The 22,824-nt window shown below is 39.9% G+C and overlaps 1 protein-coding gene across 6 annotated transcripts in view; it reads left to right on the forward strand.

The window, feature by feature from the left end:
- The first annotated feature begins 3,472 nt into the window (after positions 1-3,472).
- Positions 3,473-22,824, forward strand: part of LOC143282984 (uncharacterized) — a 37,020-nt gene continuing 17,668 nt past the window's right edge. For 2 of the 6 annotated variants that reach the window (XM_076588932.1, XM_076588934.1), the window contains exons 1-10: positions 3,473-3,535; positions 6,897-6,986; positions 8,482-8,604; positions 14,464-14,634; positions 14,975-15,087; positions 19,613-19,810; positions 20,655-20,816; positions 21,293-21,505; positions 21,933-21,999; positions 22,517-22,637. In XM_076588932.1, coding sequence (XP_076445047.1) covers positions 3,512-3,535; positions 6,897-6,986; positions 8,482-8,604; positions 14,464-14,634; positions 14,975-15,087; positions 19,613-19,810; positions 20,655-20,816; positions 21,293-21,505; positions 21,933-21,999; positions 22,517-22,637 — 1,282 coding nt within the window. In that variant the 5' untranslated portion in view covers positions 3,473-3,511. Of the gene's footprint in view, positions 3,536-6,896; positions 6,987-8,481; positions 8,605-10,253; positions 13,232-14,463; positions 14,635-14,974; positions 15,088-19,612; positions 19,811-20,654; positions 20,817-21,292; positions 21,506-21,932; positions 22,000-22,516; positions 22,638-22,824 lie in introns of those variants that run through there. The other 4 variants (XM_076588933.1, XM_076588938.1, XM_076588935.1 and 1 more) reach the window with 4 other exon arrangements.

Below are 22,824 nucleotides of genomic sequence, written 5' to 3' on the forward strand. Positions count from 1 at the left end.
ATTATCGTTACACATACATCAATACATCGAAATGACAATGGAGCAACTGGCAACTACTGCATGAATATAACTACATTTAATGGAAAGAAATGAAAGAACCAAGGAAGCAACAGAAGTAACATGCATTACAAACGAATGAAATATTATGAAATAATACCTCAATTCACACACATAAAAAAACATGGGTACAATATAATATGATGAGGTGGGGGAGTGGGGGGACCTGGGCAACCGTACACACCAAGAGTCAATCGGTATGAACAAAGTGGACATTACACTGTCATAAGGTGGGAAAGGTAATGTTATTTTTTAAGGTAGTAGGGCAGTGGTGTTGTTTAACTGTTGCTGGGAGTGAGTTCCATAGAGTGGCGCCTGAGTAAACCAAACTGGATTTAACAAATCAGTTCTTGGGGCTGGGATATGGACTTTTGGGGGATTCCTTGACGAATTTACAGAGAATTTGTTTATCAGTGTTGGTGGTGCATTTCCTGTCATCTTGTGCATTGTTGTTCCTTTGTTGTACTCTAATCTACTACGGACTAGAGGGAGAATCTTCACTTGTTTATAGTCTGAGTCCAAAAGGGAAGTCTTTTTTAGGAGTACCAGCTTGAGCCCCCGTTTATTAAGATTTAGTAATGGCTTCATGGTATTTGCACTGGCGGAGTCCCATAGTGTTGATGCGTAATCTATTGTAGATTGGATATGTGCTTGAAAAAATAATTTCCGTGAGTGGAGGTCAAGGAAGTGCTTTATTTTGGACAGTTGATGGTTCTTCTGGGCTGTCTTTTTGCAAAGTGAAGTTATGTGAGGAATCCAAGTGAGATTGTTGTCTAATATGACTCCCAGAACCTTATGATCACTAACCTGTTCAATAGGTTCATTTTTAAGTTGGGTGGGAGGAAATTTATCGATAGTGTTTTGCCTCTTTTGTCTGGTGGTGATCAACATGCATTTTGTTTTTAGTGAAGAGACATGTGGTTGAGTTCAGTCCATTGGACGAGTTCATTAGTGCTTTCTTGTAAGTCTTTAGCAAAAGCGTTGATATCAGTATGGGACGTGTGGATTGTTGTATCATCCGCAAAAAGTTCGCACGCGGATTTTACATGGAGAGGCAGGTCATTTACGTATATTGAGAATAGTAAAGGGCCTAAAATAGACCCTTGAGGAACGCCATAGTCAAGTGCTGCTAGCGCGGAGACTGATGAACGGTTTAACTGGGCAAAAAAATCAACAGAACAATGGAAACTGTCTGTTGGGTGGTTACGAACTCGTGGCATTCAAAGAAGTGTCAAAGAGTCATCAGCAAACATTGCTATGAAGGAATAAGGTCAACTAGTCCTGCGTTGTTTTGCTTTATTGTGCGGATCGCATCGCGTTATTGTTTAATTATTGAATTATTAGTGAATGACAGAGAGGGCCCAGAACCAGTATAGCACCGGGCGAAACCACGCACGCGCAAGTTGACCGTTGTAGTTATGCAACACTTAGCAGACCGATCACGAGAGAGGGCTGTGTAGGCAGTATTTGAAATTGTGTAGTGTAGCTGAAACTACCAGGTGTTAATATCGCACTGGTCAGTGTAACAGACAGTCTACAAGCTTCAGAACAAAGATAAGTGATTTTTCTGTGAATTTGATTAATAATTTGTCATTGCGTTATTTTTAATGTTTGAATTATTAGTAAATTATTGAGAGGGCTCAAAGATAGATTGTCCGTCAAATGCACCGAAAAATCGCGTATCTTTGTTGTGGACAGAGTGATTTTTTCTGTGTAATTGACTGATAATTTTCCATCGCGCAAATCAAACAAATATCGGCATCATTTCCAAACCAACATTGCGCAAATTTCTTCAAAACGGAACAGAGTCTCTGTGGGCTTTTCCAAATACAATAGACTGAGCAACACACTAGACGCCACTGACGTTCTTGGCATCAGAGATCTTTTCCTATCCCTCTTGCGGCCAATCAGTGGCAGCCTCTGTGTGTGTGTGTGTATGTGTGTGCATGTGTGGGTCTGTGTTTTTGAGTGCGTTTGTGCATGCGCGAGAGTGTAAGTGTACACAGGTGTCAGGAGTGTTCTGTGCACGTGTGTGTGTGTGTGTGTGTGAGGGGGAGGTGGGGGTGCGGAGGGGAGGTTGGTTAGAGGATGAGGTATGTGAGTGTATGCATGCCTACACTGTGGGAGCAGCAGGATATTGGAACGTATATATATATATCTTTGTATATATGTGTGGGGGGTTGGGGGTGGGAGATATGGGCGTATGTGTGTGTGCTTGTACAAGTAAGTGTTCATCTGTGTGTGTGTGTGTGTGTGTGTGTGTGTGTGTGCGTGTGTGCCGTGGAAGCTGCGATACGTAGACTAGAAATGAGTGTGTGGAGGAGGGGGGTAGAGGAGGTGCAGGGTAATGTGTGTGGTGTGTGTGCGTGTGTTGGAGCTCATGTACGTTTATATGTATTTGACTGTGCTTTCATATCTGTGAAACTGCATGTTTGGTGCATATCTGTTATGCATGTGTGGGTGTATGTGTGTCTTCATGTTTTACATTTATTTGCTTATTTATCATCATTGTTGTCTTCTTTTTTTTAAATTTTTATTATTATTATTATTACTACTACTTCCTTTTTTTATATTATAATAATTATTTATTTATTTATGTAAACTTATCAATTATTTATTCCCCTTTTTTTTCTTTTTACTTTTTTTTTCTCAAGGCCTGACTAAGCGCGTTGGGTTACGCTGCTGGTCAGGCATCTGCTTGGCAGATGTGGTGTAGCGTATATGGATTTGTCCGAACGCAGTGACGCCTCCTTGAGCTACTGAAACTGAAACTGTGCAGATCAGTTATTTTGTTGCTTGTTTATCAGGTACAGGTACAGGTACAGAATTTGGAACTTTTTTTTTTTTAAGCCCCTTCTTAATATAGAAATAGTTTAGGGTTGCGTACATGCGTATGAAATTTTTTAAATGTTCATTCATCAAAATCGAATGGTTTTATTAATGATTTAGAGTCATTGTCTAGAAGATTCTTGAACTGGTCAATAGTTTTAGCTGTTTTTGTTGAATTATTCAGTGCATTCCATCCTTTAACTGCTCTAAAGCTAAAAGAAAACTTACGAATATTTGTTCTTCAAAATTTTGTGAAAAGGTTAGTATTTGAACTTCTGGTAACATGGAGTTTGTTAGTAGAAAAGAAGGTGCAGGGGTCAGTGTCGACCATTTTATTAATTATCTTGAATACTTGTATCATGTCTATTCATTTATTTCTTCGCATAGTGCACACCAGCTCGTTCAATGTTTATCTGTGAAGAAACGATACTGAAGACTGACAGTGTGAGACATTCTCATGGAACAGCCTTTTGACCAGTCTGTTTCCCCATACATCAAATCATTCGCCGGGGAAAATAAAATACCCAATTCACCATGTGTGATGCATCAAGGCATTGTGGGATAGATCTTTCAGCGTGACTTTGCGGGAAACAACGCGTTCGTGCGTGGTGTTGAATTATCCAAGATGGCGGACGCCGGATTCTTCAAGGTATGCAGAAAGAAAAATAAATAATTATGCTTTGTATGCCATGTCGTATTAATGGATTGTTTTTAGATGTTGCATTTAGCTCCTCATGGCTGCAAATTTGAAACTTATAACAGTTGTTTTTGCCCATATGATAGGGAAACGAGATGGCATTTTTGTGCAGCACGACCTCTCGACTCGATCACTGCATCGGCATGATTATCTAGATTTCGGGAAAACGGGATCAGCGAAATTTCGCTTGCTTTAATACTTCTGATGTGAATGTTGTATAATATGGTTATTGATGGATTAGTTGATACGTACACGCAGTTGTATCTTCGTGGGTAAACTGCCAAAAAATGACAATGGTTGCCAACAACTAATACCACATCGGCACATCTGACATGGCGTGGCCCATGCGCCGTTTGTCACTTTGTGGCAACCCGGCTGTAATTATTTATAAGGCTATAAGTATAACATGAGGCTATGAGGTCAACCTTTTCATGCAGTAGAATAGACCATTACCCAGAATCATTACTTATTAAAGGACCTGTATTAATTGCATTCTGTATAACTTCATTATGTGTGAGTAAGACATTCATTTGTCAAACAAAAAGAATCGAAAATTCCACTTACCGAGAATTTCAACTGTTGAAAACCAGTTCAACCCAAAGCATTTGAACACTATAATGATATTCTTTTTAGTGTACATTTCATGAATATTTTCAGTTCACTTATAAGAGGCAGACCAAACATCTAAATGACCATCTAGTGTCCACTTTCACTGAAGACAGCAGCAGAGATCTGGATAGAGCTATGCCAGGGTCTGAAAAATGCCCTCACTGAACATGTCCCACACAAACTTATGAACAGTAAACGAATCCATCCGTGGATTGAAAGTGTGAAAATCAATCTGAAGGAGAGACCATCTCCACAGGTGGTGGAAAAACTGAAAAAGTCTGGTGATGAAGAGGTGCACAAGTGATTTAAGGCTCTCAAGTGGCTTGTCCAGAAACGCCTGTGTCATCTGTACAGGAGATATATAGAAGACCTCATCACAGACACAACAGACCAAACCGCACTGAAAAAGAAGTTCTGGAGCTTTATTAAAGCAAGAAGGACTAAAGGCTCTGGCATCTCTGCTCTTGAAGATGCAGGAAGGCTTATCACTGACCCAAATGAACAAGCTGAAGTCCTGAACAAATAGTTCCAGTCTTGTCTTCAGCTGCAAGGAAGACATCACAGCCGATGACTTAACCAGCATGTCCTTTACCACCTGATCTACCCCACTACCCCACATGCAGCAACATCAGCATTACAGAGAAAGGAGTAAGAAAGCTGCTTCTCAGACTCAACCCCAACAAAGTCTGTGGACCTGACTGCATCACAACCAGGTTCCTGAAGACAGTTGCTGAAGAGATTGCCCCAGCCTTCTCCCTGCTCTTCCGCACTTCCTACAACACCAGAACACTGCCACATGACTGAAAGCAGGCTTACATCACACTTCAAGAAGGGAAAATGATGCAAGGCAGAAAACTATGGACCAGTCTCTCTCTCGTGCGTAGCCAGCAAAATGATGGAGTACATTGTCACCAGCCACATCATGACATACCTGGAGAGCAATGGTATCCTCTGCCCAGAACAGCATGGCTTCCAACTAGGACAGTCCTGTGAAACACAGCTGCTCGGTTACATTGACAAAACCACATTCAAGCTGGAAAGTGGATACAATTGTCTTTGACCAAGGTCAACCATGACCTGCTTGTACATGAATTACTGTGCTACGGAATTAGAGGTCAGCTCAACACTTGGATCAGATTTTTTTTCTTGAGGACAGGCAACAAGCAGTTGTGGTGGAAGGAGCTACCTCAGAAAATATTTCAGCCAACTCAGATGTTCCCCAGGGCTCGGTCCTCGGCCCTTGTCTCTTCCCTCTCTACATCAGCTTGATTGGCCTAGCTGGATATGTGAACACACAGTGGACTGCACCCCATCTCCTCTATCACTGTATCAGTTAATAGCACATCCCTCAGTTTGCCCAGCTGAATTGTGACCAACACCAACCTCCAACAGTATGGCAGTTTTCATCAACATACTAATGTTGGTTGTCAAGTGGAAGAAGATTTTCTTGGAAACTGCCCAGAATTTTTTTTTTTTTTTTTAATCTATAAACCTCAAACATTGGAATTTGGACAAAAAATTTTATATGAATAAATAGCAAGATCATTTCTTAGAAATTGGTGCAGAATCTGAATAAATAAACTTTAGTTTTAGTTGTTTTATGCAGTCATAGTGCCAGTACTTGCAGACATCATGACTACCTTTCTCAGGAGCTACTCTACAAGTACACGGTAGGAATCCTCCTAATGCATGATATGAGTGAAACCTAATTTGACTGGAAACAGTAACATGAGTCTGTAAACGCCCTTGAATCCAAGACAACTCACTGCCCTCACTTTTCCTTCTGCCCAACCTAGCACCAGACCACCTCCCTCCCCGCCATCCACCACATATGCACCAGATGGACTGTTTTGTTGATCATCCTAGCAGCAAGCAAAATTCTAATACAGTCCAGTAAACATATGGAACATTCCTTTTAAGAATGTCATCATTGAGAACATAGATGTCCCAAGTTTGAAGTGCTGCATTTGCTGGATTTTTTAATACATCAGATCCTTTAGATGCCAGATCCTTAGTTTGTTGATTTGTCAAACCGTCAATTTCAGTTATAACGCATCCATTGATGCCACTGACTCCAGCAGAGTTCTGGTATGTCCTTGAGTTTAGGGAGGTGGGGGGGGGGGGTTCTTGAAAATCCTAAATGTAATCTTTTTAGTACTTTATATATAATATGATATTTACCTATTTGCTGAGAATGTTGGGACAGTTTTGCTGTTGTATTGATAAGACAGCTGGAGAGTTCCACAGCCATCTTGGATCTTGCGCATGCATATCTAACTTTCACTCGAAATTCAAGCATTGCCAGAGGCAATTGACAGACATCACATAGACTAAACCAGCAGACATGTGCTGTCTTCCATTTCTTCAGTTGATAGCCTCAGTCCATTGCTACAAACTCAGGTCAATGAAGTGCCATTGTATACACACACAAAAAAGAGCAAGAAATATTTATTTTTTTAAAAAAATAATAAAAAATAAAAAGCCTGCTGTTCCGCATTTTCTGCCTCTCTTGGTCGCCTTTTTAAGTTTGTTGCTCAAAATTTCGGAGAGCCAATCAACTTCAAGAGCTCAGGTCATGTGAGACGCCTCTAAAAGTCATGTATGCACAGAACTCACCTGCGGTCTATTGCTATCAGTCTCATGATCAGCCCTGATAAAATTTTATGGCATGTCCTGAGAGCTAGTTGATGTTTTACTTTTTCAGGGAACAACGTCGGAGCAGGACACACGTTTTGCTGACAAAAGGAAGAAGCTGATGAAGTCAATGAAATTTGGAGATGGACTTGACAGAAAGGTATGAAAGTAAAACATTTGAAAATTCACAATGTATACAAAGAGTGAGAGAAATGACTAAGACCCATTTGCAACATTATGCTGTTATTTTAGTATTAATATAATTTGAATGCATCTGGTATGTTTGGTCTTTCATGAGATTTTTTGTTTACACTGTGAGGTTTTTCAATTGTCTGAATAATGATATTTACCTTAGACTTGTAAGCAATAACAACAAAACACAAACAAAAAACATAAAAATGTAATATCTTTTGCTTGATTCCATACATTGCAGAGTGCTTTATGATTATTTGTGGTGACATCAGATTTGGTGTACATTTGTTTGGATGCAACTTATCCACTTGTCAGGGTCGTTGTGCCAACACATTCAAAACACACCATATGTTTAGTTCAATATGCTCAAGCATAATCATCATCCAGGATTGCAGAACTCACACAGAGCGATTGCAAGTGATACATAAATCAGTTGGCATGAACAAATCAATTAAGAGTGAAAGAGAAAAGATCACTGAGGAGTAGCATTTAGCTCCCCAAATTTGGCAAGCAAACATTTAAAAGCCTGTGGTGATGATGCAGATGCACTTCACTGTGACTGTCATACTTGATGCTGTAGTATGGATTTATAAAGGTGTTTGTCCATCAACTTGCTCAAGTTTCAGTGTGCATCTGACTTAACCCCTTCACTGCTGGTATGTTTTGCTATAGCCTTTGCAGAGAAAATTTTCAGAAAAACAAGAACACAACAATGATTTTAATTTGCTTTTATTTCAAAAAGTACTGAAGATAAGTGCATAAAAGTATATATCAAATAAAAGGAAAATGAACCAAGATTTTGTTTTGATCCTCACATGTTCAAATAATGAGTCAATCTGACACAAAAATTCCATAAAATGCACACACAAAAAAGGGGGGGGGGGGGGACTGTCATTCCATCATGTAGGTGCTACATCAACCAGGTTATCAACCAGTCTTTCTTGTGATCAACCACACACTGTCAAGGCTGAGCAACAGTGTCCAGGTCCATAAGACTCCAACACAGTCCACACAAAGAATGAAAAGGGTGTACTCACCCAGCATCTATCGTCAGTAAAAAAAAAACCGCTATGTGTGGTACTTGCAGAAAGTCTTCAAGACACAGTGCTGGTTTGCTGGGGCAGTCAGGGCAGTAGAACCTTGCATCCTTTCTTTGCCCTTTCTTCCAGAAGACTCTGCACCTCCTTTGTAGCCAGGCCTCCTGTGGGGTAGGTAGGATGACATCAATGAATTGTCACCCACAAAGACGAACAGCGTGGTCATCTTTAGTAGTGTCTGGGTCACACACACACACACACACACACACACACACACACACACACACACACACACACACTCACTCACTCACTCACTCACTCAAGTAATTAGAGCAAGGAAATTTGTCTTTTTACAATTACACACACTGAGTGTATATTAATTTTGCATTGAATGCTGAAGGAAAACAACTGATGTTTGTGTTGAAGGTGGACATGGTCAAAGTCAACATGGAAAGCCTCAAACCATGGATTGCGTCACGCATCACAGAACTCCTGGGCATTGAAGATGACGTTATCGTTGAATTTGTTTATAATCAACTGGATACAAGGGTAATCATCACTTTTTTCTTTCAATTTCAAAAAGAAAAAAAAAAGTTATGTGCATGTCTGTTTATATTTTGAGGATTTTTGGTGGAGAGTTGAGAGAAAAGACATATGCGCTTTGGCTTTTATAGCAGTCGGCAATAACCAGTGACCAGTTTGTTGACGTTAGTTTTATGGAACATATTAACGGTGAGTATGGTTTTTGACTTTGGTGATGTATGAGAAATGGTTTTGTATATGTTCAGGCAAGGCATTGCTCAAGTGTTGATCTTTATGAAGTGTTTTGGGGTGTTGTGTACCTCTTACAGTGTTGCATTATTTCTCACTTGATTCAGCTAAATGCACAGAGATAATGTATTTTGGGATGTCACTGTTATTTTTGTTGAAAAACATGAACATTTTTTGGTAGATATTGACAGATCAGTTCATTTAATAAAACATTTGAGGACATATTTTTAGTGTATGGAATATAATTTATCATTCAAATTATGGTTGGTAGTATATATCAGTTACAAGGGATTATTTTGAATTTGATCAGGTAAATTAGATCATGCTCGTCATCACTTTTTTACCCACAAAATGAGTCTGTGTAATCACCAAGTCTCCATTGTTTATATGTTATTCAGTTTGTATACATGCACTTATGTATGTATATGGTGAACTTTTCCATTGGCATTTTCTCAGCAAATGCAAGTAGACTTGGTGCAGTGATTGGCCACAGTGTGAACAAAAACCCAATGGATTTGAAGGGGTCATGATTCAAGGTTGCAACATGGCTCAATGGGAAAATGTAGAATCACTGTGATGCCAACTGTCTAAATTTTGTTGTATTTTGTTACAGCTGGTTGTGTATTTAAGACAATTAAATTTGTTTAGACGAGTTGATTTTTGGCTTTCTTGCCCACTGTGAAGTAAAACAAACCAGCTGCATTGTGCCTCTCTCTAATGACCTCCTGAAGAAATGCAAATAGGGCACAAACAACTCTGGACATTGTGCAATAATCAGCCTTTAAAAAGATGATTTGAAGTAGGAAAGCGTTTAAGTATGCTGATGAATGCAGATGATCTGAGTGTTCCTAAAATGTTATATATGAAAAAAAAAAAAAATGAAAAAAAAAAAGAAAAAAAGAAAGAAACTTCCGGAAAATTTTCAAAATTGTTCCCAACAAGAGTTTTTTGGGTCAGATGTGTCTGCATGTATCAAAGAGCTTAGTCGTATCCATTTTCATAAAAAATGGTACATTGATTGGTTGGGTCCATAACATAACCACTTCTTTGAGATAAAATAAAAAGTTTGAGGTCAAAGGTCAAGGTCGCATCTTTGTATCATTAAAAGATATCCATCTGCCAAACAGTAGTTTTACAGAATCCTTCCCCCCCACACCTATTCTATAATTCTAGTGTTCAATAAAGTGGGTTTCACATGTGAGTCTTGAAGGCCTTACCTCATGCAGAGCATAGTTACTGGTATTGATAAAGTGTAGGTCCTCTATTGGCATATTAGTCTTGGACACGGCAGTCTTCATTGAGTTGATTGAAGGAATGGTGAATAGCTGTAGGACTTGTGCAGAGTAGTTTTATATAGTGAGTGAGTGTTGTGCCTCTGTGTTTGCCTCACACTTACACTTTTGAAACTGTTTCCTTCCAACATTAGCGATGATGATATAAAAAAGGCCGCCACAGTCACCAGTAGACAAGGTCAAGGCAGGCTCATTGTGGGAGTATTTACCTAGCTAAAACTTTTCTTCTGCGGAGCCTCGCTCCTCTTCCGCCCTTCCAAAGACGGCCTGCATGGCAGCTGCAAGGTTTGCTTTGTGTTTTTATTTATATTCCTGTCACTTGCCTCTACGGCCTTCATCAATGTGTTCCATCCTTTTAGTGCCAGAACCTGACCAGTGTCAGTGCTTTTTTCCCTGCAGCAAATGTACAAGTGTCTAGCCTGAGTGACGTTTTCAAGGACGCCTTAACTTCTGGTTGGGGGTGGGGGGGGGCACTCAGAGACAATTCTTTGTGCACACTTGTTTCACTCATCAAAGGTGGTGGGTTAGTTCTCTGGCCAAGCAGTGTCAAACAGTATTGAGTGTACAGTATTTCTTTGTGTTTGTTTGTTTTTCTCTTTCAAATCACATTTTAATTTAACCATGGTTTTGAAAAAATAGATTTGCATTCTGAATTTGTGTCCCTTTTTTTTCTTTAAAAAAACATAATGAAGGCTATGCTAGCTTTTACTGTGTAAAGAATACTTCAAAGGAACTGGCTGACCTAGGGTAAATCTGCTATTCTTTCACACACACACACACACACACACACACACACACACACACACACACACACACACACACACACACACACACACTGATGCACATTTATGTGTACAAACACACACACACATGCGTGCTCGTGTACACACACACACACACACACACACACACACACACACACACTCCTCCCCTGAACCCTCTCCCTCCCATACACTTCAAAGGCTACTTTTCTCATTTGCTACATGCAATTAGATGGGGTAAGTGATCAAATGCCAACCAGTCAACACCATACTTGGTCTCAGAAGCTTTTCCTCTCACTAGATGCTCTCTGTCTGTTTCTGTCATAGTCTGATGTTGTATTTAACCAGTTGAGTGCCTTTAAAACGTCAGCTGATGTCCTACAAAAAGTGTTGCCATAGTGCCTATAAGACGTTCACTGACGTCCTGCATATATTCCAAGTTTTCCTTCATTGGAGTTTGGTTCAGTTCACATAAACAGATACTGAATGGTTAGTTTGATGTGTCTAGATTATAAAAATACTATTTAAATGAACATCCATCAGGTAGAAGACCCCTTTCTACTCGATGATGATTTGCTAACTGATCAAGTGATACGTGCATGGAAAGGGGGTTTGCATCATACCCCCCCACACCCCCCGCCCCCACCCCAAAAAAAAGGTGTTGAAAACTGTCCAGTAAAGCAGGTGGTCAGTCTGCAGATTTAGACAATTCTGATAGGTTTGCTTGTGATTATGGACAGCAAAAGCGATGAAGAATGATCTCTCTTGTCTGATAAACACAAAGGTGATTGACAACCACAGTGATGAAACTGCCAGCCCATTTGATGATAATTCAGTCCATCTGTCCAATCTGACGGCGTTTTTTAACAAGCAGCTATGACTGACAGAAATTGAGAATATGTGCAGTGAGTGTTGGACGAAGAGGAAGAGAGGGAGAGGAGTGAGTAAGACGAAAAGTCAAATTCCAGGCAGAGGGTTTGGAAGTGGGGGTGGCATGGCGTGACAGTTGGACATCAGTGAATTCTTATTTCAATGCATACCGCTGGAAATAGACAGTGGTCAGTGCTCCACGATTTTCATGAATCTCAGTGTTGAACATACACTGGACATGAAACATGATTTTTGTTTTTAACACTTTTTGTCACTGGATCAAATGGTTGACTTGTTTGAACAGGAAGCAAGCCAGATGTACAGCAGTCATTTTAATCAGCCCATGCGCAACTTGGAGTGAGTGCATGTCATCAAAGAACTTTACCCTTTATCTTGGGAAAGCCCATAGCTGTCAAAAAGCTTGCCTGCCCAGTTTCTGAGAATGTGATGGTCTTTTTATACTGATTATACCCATGTTTGTCATTACTGGGTTAGTGATTGACTTTCATGTCTAAATGAGTTGAGATTTGTTTTGTATAAACTTATAGCCTGTTTTTATTTCTTCTACATGTATAATCTGACAATAGGCATGCTGTTTCTAGCTGTAATTTGATTTTCTTTATCATGGATGCCATTCTGTGGAGTTGGAAATATACTTTTTTGTTGCGCAAAAATTATCTTGATTTTAAATGGCTGAACAGTTACCAACAATCAAATTAATTGGGGGGGGGGAGCCCAGATATAGTTACCTACATTCATTTTCCTTCACAAAAATGTTCACTTTTTTCTGCATCTTCCATAGTTTTTGTACTGATTTTAAAAATATTATTATCCCCAATTCCTCAAAATACCCTGGCAAGGGGAGAGCACTTTTTTTTTTTTTTTTTACAAAATTTATTGGCACTCAGCTGGTTAAACAAAACAAAAAGAATTACATTATTATGAGTATGACATTTCATCTCCATTCTATTTTATTGATTTCCTGACTGTAGGGGCAGGAACTGGGGAGAATAAAGATTTACCTTCTTTGTCTTTGATGCCAGATGTGTAGTGATAAGTGATATGCCATAGTTTCGTGTACAGGTTTGTGTGAGTGCACTTGTATGTGCACAGTGTTTTTGTTTAAAGTAATGCTTAAGAATCACAACTGGGAATATTCACTGCTTCAAAACTTATGACACATCAGACAGGTTTTAATGTGACTTACAGCTTTGGTGAGTGAAAGAAAAGCTGTGCACACATTTAAAAATTGCTATAAGCTTTTATTTGATAAAGAAATAAATCATTCAGAAAGACGTTCATTGTTATCAGCAGTGTAATGGAAAATGTATATGCATGAAACACTTAGAGACAGGTGTTTGTGTTGACATTCCATAGTCCCATGCTGTAAGTGTAAAAGTTGAGAGACGTAATGGTGTTAATCTGTGCATTTCTCTTGCAGGGAATCACGCGGAGGACAGAGTGGTCTGTGACAACTCTTGAGTAAGAAGTCTTGCTCGGGAGTTGCAAGTTTTACAGTTGATTTAAACCTGATAGGTGTAAAACAGGTGAAGACATACTGGCTCAGTAGATGAGGATTTGTGCTTTAAGTTGGTCAGCCCCACCTAACAAGTGGGCTACTGTCCCTTAAGCATTGATGTAAAATCTTGTGCACCTCTTCTGCTGCTGAAGCTGTTCAGTTTCTTCAGGGGAAACAGATTTAAGGCAAGATGGGTCAAAAATAAATTAGACATTTTTCTAAAAATGTATGTTTAGAACACAGTGTAGATTTTTTTGGTATTGCTCTGTATCCAAGGCATATCCTACAGTCCTAATGTGGCATCATTCATTTACTGTTAAATCTGGCAACAGCTCTTGGAATTATACTGCTGTACATGTGTATACTCCACTGCAGCTAGAGAGTAGACTTTTTTGAAATTTTGTTAGAATCCATATCGGCTTTACACTGTTTTAAGATCAGCATTGTCTCGCCAAAGAGCAGCAGACACATTTCCTCTGTGAGACTGGGTTGTAAAAGCATGCCTCTGATTTTAACATAATTAAAAAGTAATGTTTGACCATTTTTTTTTTATAATGTTCATGTTTCTGTATATTATTGATGAAAGAGAATATTGCTGAATGATGACTGACTTCAGCCATTTAAAATGATAGGTGGTTCAAAAGTGAGCACAGCTCATTCTTCTCATTAGAACAGAATTACCAGAGTAGTAGAGCTTTTGCGTTCCTAAGGTTGAGTGTCATGATTTTGATAACTTGTGCAGTGGTTGAGACCAAGCACATGTATTGTAATATTTATGGTTCGCAAATTGACACTGCATCATATTACGGGGCGCTTAATATGAAATTAAATGTGTTTAAGCTATTTCAGCTGAACAGCACAAAATAACATAAACGCTGTATATTTGGGCTTGTTACCTAGTTTTTGTCCATGCTAAAAAAAAAAAAAAAGAGGCAATCTGCAGGGCCACTATGATTTTTGAAGATTTTGTTTTCTCTCGATCTCCCACCCATGTGTCAGTATAGGAATTTATTTTATTGTCTCTAGACTTATGGTGTTTTGATCTTGAGTATAGATTAAGTGTTGGTTGCAAAGTAAGTTTAGACTAGTGAGAGAGACAAAGACTGTGATGGCAGTGATGAGGAATTGTGTGCTGGCACAGCTTGTCACTACATGTGTTGAGCAGGGAAACCTTCCCATTTCTGTGTTGTGGCAGTTCCCTGATTCCAAGGACATGCAGATCAACCTGACGGGATTCCTGAACCCCAAGAACGCTCGGATCTTTCAGGCGGAGCTATGGGATCTGCTGTGCAGTGCTCAGGAGAATGACACTGGCATCCCAACCCAGTTCCTGGAGCAGAAGAAGGAAGAAATCAAGAAACGACAGGTGAGTCACTAATTGGGCATGGTGACTGGAATTGTACATGTTTGTGTGTAATTTGTCAGTTTGTAGTGTTGAATGTGTGTGTTAATACACTATTCCTTCTTTCTTTCTTTATGGGGGTTTGTTTACGTGTTTTTTTTTATTTGAAGGAAGTGGTTTGGTTTGGGAAGGAGTGGGGAATGGTATTTCATTTATCCTCTGACTTTACCTAATTCCTTGGGGATGCTAACTGAACTTAATAACTACCCCGAGACACTTTCAGTGTATCAGCTGGTTTCTTTTCTAGCCTTTTTCCAGAGTTGTGTGACAGGGCACAGCTGACACATGGTTGGTTGTGTGGCAGGCCGAGCAGGAGCGGGTCAACGCTGCCCTGCGTCGTCAGGAGGAGCAGATAAAGGAGCAGCTGAGTCGGGAGAGAGAGAAAGTGGACAAGTGGGATCGCTCCCCAGAGAGAAAGTGAGTAGTGTGCTGTGTACCATTATGTATTGCAACGTTTTTGTCATGGTGGGGTATAGATCTAGATTTCACCATCTTGCATTGGTAAGAATTTGGTTTGCTGTTGTTGTTGTTTTGTTTGTTTTTTGTTGTTGTTGACTCACATGTGTAAACAAAGTGAGTCTATGTTTTAACTCACTCGGGACGGATAGTTTTCTCCCTTGCTTTTCCCCACACGTGACACTTCCTGTAGTTCTTCCCATTTGTAAGGGGTTAGAAAAAAAAATAACAAAAAATACAAAACACAAAGGAATAAAATGAAACTTTCAGAACAGGTTATTGACATGCTGGGTTAGTTCATGCCAAAATATGAAAGTTCCTACCTGAATATGTTTGCTATATGTGCCATGTTGAAAATACTCCAATTTTTTAGGTCAGGATCACCTTACAGTCACATACTTTCATCAGCTCCATGAACACACAGTCACAGGGGAAAAGGTCTGTATATGCACAAAATAACTTGAATAAAGTGGGTATTGCTCAGGATAAAAAAAAAAGGTAAATTACAAATGATATTATGTGCAAATGTTACAAATTGTTACACATGGGAAATTTGGGGGGGGGGAGGGGAAGCACACTGGCACACCGGATATTTCAGTCCCCAAGCACCGTCTTCCTAGTAGTCAGTGTAGTTCTGAACTGAGTGGTATAATTGGAAGCAGGTGATGGTCTTGTTGGGTTGGCAGAGTTTGTCACAGAGGGCAACCCCACACTTTTTACACCAGTTGGGGGTCTGCCGAATCTGGACATTCGGGTGTCTCCTCCTGCGAGTGCTGCACGCGTGACAGTTTCTGTAGTTCTTCCTGCCACTGGGGATGGGTGGCAGAGAAGTGTTCATTCTGCTTGCCACTCAGTCTGGACAGTGGAGACTGTATTGGTGAAGCAGTAGATGGCCCAGGAACTGCAGGATCATGTTGTGCAGCGGCTTGCTGTACAGTGACTGCCACTCCATGCTGTTACCGCTCATTCAGGCTGTCCCCAACAGCAATAACAAAATTTTTCAGGGACATTCTACCCTGATTCCAGTTTTTTTTTAGGTGGATGTTGTTCAGGATAGAAGCCTGAATGAGGGTGAGGATGAAGAGATGGAAGAACAGCTTCTTCCACCACTTCATGGTCTTCCTGTTGAGTGGCATGTAGGACAGGAGCTGGTCACTCTTGTCCACACCAGCCTTGTTCAGGATGTAGTCCTGGACAGCTGCTGGCTTGCGGAATTCCCCTCGCCATGTGGTAACATTTATCATCAGGGTGGGATCAGTTTTAGTAGTGATGACATGGACAGGTTTCCTGTCCATCCAACGAAGGACAGCAACTGCACCTGAAACAGTACAGTGGAAAATAAAGTGCTTGTACAGTTGTAGTGTATTCTCTTACTTACCTCTGCTGTCTCTATCAGCCTGGCAAAAATAACACACATACACACTACATATATACATACATAATTTTATATATATATATATATGTGTGTGTGTGTTTATTTTTATTTTTCATTCATTACATAATCTTTTTATTTGCATTACTGAAATATTTTACAAAACTATAGATAGTTATTGCATTTAGAATTTCAAGCAACAATAATAATCAAAACAAACCTACCTTGTCTGTATGCCTGAACTTGGCCCCGTTGTGGTAGTGGCTGGGTCTTCAGCTGAGGAGGCATTCCCTTGCGGTTGGGTCGCACAGTCCCCACACAGTGAGTCTCACGAGCCACAAGCGCCTCAGCCAGCTCCAGACAGGCATAATAATTGTCTACATAGACAGTCCTGCCGTTGTCAAGACGTGGTTCACAAAGCCTCATGACATCTACTGGGCGATTGCTCACATTAGACTCTGCAGTAAATATTTCAAATCTGTGAACATACCCAGTCTCAGATTCACAGAGTTCATACAGCTTGATACCCCATTTTGTGGGCTTATCCTTCATGTGTACCCTGAATTTTGACTTTCCTCTCCAAGCACAGATAGCCTCACCCACACTGATGTTGTCTTGGGGAGTGTAGAGGGTACTGAATTTGTTCTGGAGATGTGTGTACACTGGCCTAATTTTGTGCAGGGGATCATGTCCTTCTTGGCCAGGAGGGATGTAGTCAGCATTGTTGTTGACATGGAGCATGGCCAAAATCAAACTAAATTTGTCCCTGCTCATTACATTTGGAGCAAAAAGGCTACAGAGCATGGGTTTTGTGCTCCAGTAGTCTTTCACTTCTGGCTTATGTACCACTCCCCTGTACACACAAATGGCCAGAAAACCCACCAAATCATTCACAGTCACACCATTATCTGGCCACTGCTTGAATAAACTCCTCCTCTTAAGTTCGCCTCTAGCCACAATGTTCTCTTGTGCATACCTGTTTGTCTCTGTGACAATAGAATTCAGGTCTTCTGTCACAAACTGGTTGAAAAAGTCAATGGGGGCGTGGCAATCAGCTGACACATGCAGGCCATGAGAGCCAGAGAAAGGAGGCAGAGTAGGAAAAAACCCAAGGTCTTCGTGCCAGTCACGCATAAGAAAGTCAATGAACCCTTCCACTGACATATCGCTCACAGTACTTGGCGCACTGACCCCTCTGCTCGCGGCGTGTGTTCGTCCACCTCCCTCCCCCTCTGCACTGACCTCTGAAGCTGAGTCACTGTCAGTATCTTCTTGCTGGTCACTTTTTCACTGTAAATACTTTCATCACCATCTCCATCATCATCATCGATGTCAGAACCTTCAGTTTGAAGCATTTCAATCACTTCAGCAGCAGTAAAACGCCGCCGTCGTGATCTACTTTGCTCCAAAACATTTCCAATCGAACTCGCCTGGGATGCCATTGTTGATATGTATGCAGATTAGCTTGTCATGTGGGGTACTGAACTCAGTCACTTGCCAGAGAGTATGTTCTCACGGAAACTTACGATGGAACTTTCCATTTGACCCTTCACACATTCGGGATGGCTGGTGAAGGTCCATTTGACATGCTTCCTCAAAAGGAAAGCATGGAAAAATTTGTAAATGTTGGAAACGCTAAAGCGTTCCGTCGTCCGGAACCGTGCCTTACGTCACGAACGCTATAGCGTCCCGTCGTCCGGAGTGAGTTAACCAGGTGTTTGGTTGTGTGTGTGTCTGTGTCTGTGTGTCCGTGGTAAACTTTAACATTGACATTTTCTCTGCAAATACTTTGTCAGTTGACACCAAATTAGGCATAAAAATAGGAAAAATTCAGTTCTTTCCAGTCATCTTGTTTAAAACAATATTGCACCTCTGGGATGGGCACACACAAAAAAAAATGAAGCCTAATTATATGCAAACTGCATTTACTGTTATATTTATATTTTTTTGTATTCTCTAAACTTGGCACTTTGATCTGATATTCTGACACAACAACAAAAGCAGTCATTATTATCATTTTTCGTTCAAACAGGAACTTCTTTTGCTAAGCATGGAAGTTTTATTTATTTTGCAAACGTTTTGGTGCAGATAGTAAAAAAGGGAAATTACTCAGTAATTAATGCTAGGGGACTTAATTTGCTTTAAACTGATCTTTCTCATCTTAAACATTACATTTTGAAATTATACTCAAGACATAAAAAGCTTTGTTTTTTGGTTTTGGTTTTTTTTTTATTAGTGTATCACAAGTGAGTCTTGAAAGCCTTGCCTCTCTTGTTATTTTTTGGGGGGGGTATTTTCTATTTTGAGTATTCTATGTGTAAGCATAGTGTGTAAAAGAAGTGAAAAATCTGCCTATTCACTTCCACGTACATGTTTGTTTGGTTTTGTTTTTTTTGGGGGGGGGGGGGGTTAGACTTATTTTGCCCTTGTCTCCACAGTTTGGTTTTAAGGTGTCATAGCACATGGACTGATTCATATGAGCTGCATCACATAATGTGAGACCTTTGCATTTATAAATCCAAAGCACTGGTCAGGCGTTTGTGGCTAGTGATGCTAAATAGCAAAATGATAGATGTTGATCTTTCCACCCTAGCATCTCTGTGAAGATGCTTCTAATTTGTGCTGGTTCAAAAACATCTGTTATTCACAGTTATTGTTAATATGTTGATTTGTATTTTGACTTGTATATGCAAATAGGTAAGCATTCTCTTAAAACCAATGAAGGTTACAATATATTGCTCATATTGGTGCAGTTTCTGCAAGAGGTACAATGAAAGTAGAACACATTTTGGATATTTCCAGTACAATGAGGCACACACTACTTTCAAGTTGCACAAATTGAGAAAGAAAAAGGATAGAAGAAAGTAATGGAATATCATACAGTATTATTTGTTATTCCAGATGGTGGGTTTCCGCCATGAAATTTCAACATGCTGTCAGCTGGGTCAGAGGCAAAATAATTAGATCTGCATGACTCGGCATTCTGTTGCATAGCAGTTCACTGATATCTACGCAAATGCTACTTACTATATTTTCATTGTTCCTATATTAGATGTTAGCTTCTGATTAGCTGTTAACAACTTTTTTTTTTTTTTTCCCCTCCTTTTTTTGCAGGAAAAACCGTTCCAAGAGTAGAAGTCCAGAAAAGGAACGAGAGAGGGAGGAGAAGCCGGTGGAGACACAGCCCAGTGCAGAAGATGTGGAGGTGAAAGAAGTCCAGGTAGCAGAGCCCCCGAAGGACATACCTGAGGCAGTGACATCTGTTGTTGATCCGGAGGCCATTCCGGACATTCAGCCCCCTACAGAGGTCAAGTAAGTCTGCTCTCATCATCAGTCTTTGGTTTTCAGTGCCACTCAGACAGATTTGAGTTCTTGCAAATTGTTCATCCTGTACATAAGACAAGATAATGCTTGAATTAGTGATTTAAGCCTGCAGATAAGAAATCCTTGTTCTCAGCTCATTCTGAAAGAAGATATGCTTTGGTTGTCTGTGCATCTATGAGTGTGTTTGTGTTCTTGTTATAATTAAGGATGGGGTTTTCTCAGCTACTACAAACTGTAGAGAAATGAAATTGAGCTGGGTGATAAGTATCAGTAAGACCTTTTTTTCTTTTTTTTTCTTTTTTAAAGAAAATTCATGTCGGTTAAAAAGTAAATAAATAGATAAATCTCTATATCTCTATAAATTTTTCAGCAATTATTATACAGTGCTTACCTGTCAGACCCAGTCATGAAATACAGCGTTTGCCTTCTGTGTTGTCTAACATGTGTGAAATTGTTTTCTAAAAAACCAATATTACAAAAATTGAAATAGATCCTTTTGAGATTAGAGCAGACTGCTCTTACCCCAGTGTTATTTATATCAGATGAAATGTAGAACCTAAAATTTAATGGGAATTCCTGTGGAAAATAATACTTTTACTACCATGCATTGTCTCTGCCTTGATTTTGTAACATGAATGCATTAGAATTGTGATACTGATGTCATGTATAAGAAAGACCTCACTTGTGACAAGAATTTTTTCTTTTACAACAGCAGATATGTTATCAAACTTTGAAAGACATCTCTCAGTTGCCTGGTCCTCCTTTTATCTCTGTTGTTTCACATTCCTGTAGTGGATCACTGCTAATGTAGTTCTCACATGCGCTGTGCCAGGCCAGAAGCAAAGGAAGAGGAGAAGGCCCCAGTTGAGGAAAAGGCGAAGGAGGAGAAGGAGAAGGTGGAGAAGAAGAGGAGCCGCTCCAAATCCCCCATCAGCAGGAGAAGGGGCAGGTCCAGGAGCAATGACAGACGGCGCCGGGGTCGTAGCCGATCAGGGTATACATTGACTTGTCTCTTTTGTGTTTATCATGGTAAATACTCACTGTGTGTGTGTGTCTGCAGGTGCTGTGGTTATCTGCCTCTGTGTGTGTGTGTATGTTTATGTGTGTTCAAGTGTGCTTGCTTTGATTCCTTTATGTTGGTAGAATTCATTCGATAGAATTCTACCCGTATTTTCTTTGTATTCAGCAGGAATCAGCAGATTTTTGTGAAAGATTCTTTTCTGCGAGGAGAAAAATATCTGTAAACTTGACCAAACAAGCTGATAAACTGAATGTAAAAAGTTGCTTGGAGTGTACTTACATTACTGTTCAAGCCTATCCACATTTTGTGGATTTTGTTTCAGTATGTACGGTTTCTTTTTTTTTTCTTTTTTTTTTTTTTTTTTTTTTTTGTTACTTGCATTCTTGAAAATTGTCCTTTTTATATATATTTGTTATTTGCTTTGATATTTACATACACTTTTTGTTCAGGTCAAAATCTCGAAGACGACACTCGCGTTCACCCCGAAGAAGCTCCCCTCGCCGCAGGTCAAGATCCCCACACAACAGACGATCCAGTCCTTCCCGTAGAAGATCAAGATCTCGAAAACGCTCACCATCCCCCAGACGCAGGTCTCCACGCCGAAGAAGCCCCTCGCCAAGGAGGAGGTCACCCAAAAAATCTTCACCGAAAAGACGCCACAGGTATGTTTCAGAACACTCAGTTGGTGTGATGGTGTTGTGGGGAATCACTTGGTATTCATGAAGAGACGAAAGATTGGATCCAGTATTCAGTGACGCATGTTGTGACCCTGTGGGTTTTTTTGTATGAAGAAGAAAGAGGTGAGGATATTTTCCACCATTACAAGAGGTGGTTGTATGAATGACATGCCACTGGGTGCAATCCAGTTGGGGCCAAACAATCCTGACACATATATTCATGCACTGATAGATGTCAACCCAGGGTGCTCTGATTATCGTTGATTATACTGACAGCTGAACCAAAATGGCTGACACCTTGTTCTGTTGTTCATTAAGAATGCATTTTTACACTTCGCTGAATTTTGAGTGAGATTTTGTTGTTGTATTCAGTGCAATATTTTTAATTTTGTTGTGATATACTTATTGTCAGGTCCAGCTCTGGAGATAGTTCCAGTGATTCTTCACCCGACAAAAAGAAGTCATCCAAGAAGTCAAAGGTGAACATGTTTTATTTGTTTGTTTTTTTGTTTTTTTTATTATTTTGGTAATATTGATTGAAACTGATTGTACTTGTATTAACCATGTAGATGAGCACACCCTATACAGTAGAAAGAGCAGAAAAAGAATCATCTGTCATGTTTGATAGGTTTGCTCTTTTTTTTTCTTTTTTTTTGTAGTTTTTTTTTTGGTTTTGTTTGTTTTCTTTTTCTATTTTTCACAGTATTTTGCTATTGTTCCTGGTTTAATGTTTCTGCTTTTTCAGAGATGCACTTGCAGACACGCGCGCGCGCACACACACACACACACACACACACACACACACACACTCTCTCTCTCTCTCTCTCTCTCTCTCTCTCTCTCTCTCTCTCTCTTTTTCTCTCATTCTCTCTCTCATACTCATACACTGACACAGTTCAGAGAATTTAATTTTGTTCATGTCAGCATCAGCACAGACGAGTTTCCAAATACCAGACTTATTTTTATGTAAATACTGTTGCATTTTCCTTCCCATAGAACGCTGACAAGACCTCAGAATCCCCTGAAAAGCAAGGCATTCAGCAGCGAAGAAATTACAGGACGCACGATGATGAGGGATCCTCCTCTGGCTCCTCATCTGAGGAAGATGACCCAAAACGTAACTTTTTTCTTCTTTTCCTTTTTTTTTTTTTTTTTTTTTTTAGAATTTCTCATTTACTTTTTTGTTGTTGTTGGTATTGTATATAAGAGGTTGTTATGTTAGTTTCACCTGCATAATAAATAGTGTATTGTATATAATTTCTTCCAGAAATGCTATTAAAAGGGAGAAAAAACCTTGAACCTTC

Source organism: Babylonia areolata, chromosome 6 (assembly GCF_041734735.1).
Source record: "Babylonia areolata isolate BAREFJ2019XMU chromosome 6, ASM4173473v1, whole genome shotgun sequence".
Classification (NCBI taxonomy): Eukaryota; Metazoa; Mollusca; class Gastropoda; order Neogastropoda; family Buccinidae; genus Babylonia; species Babylonia areolata.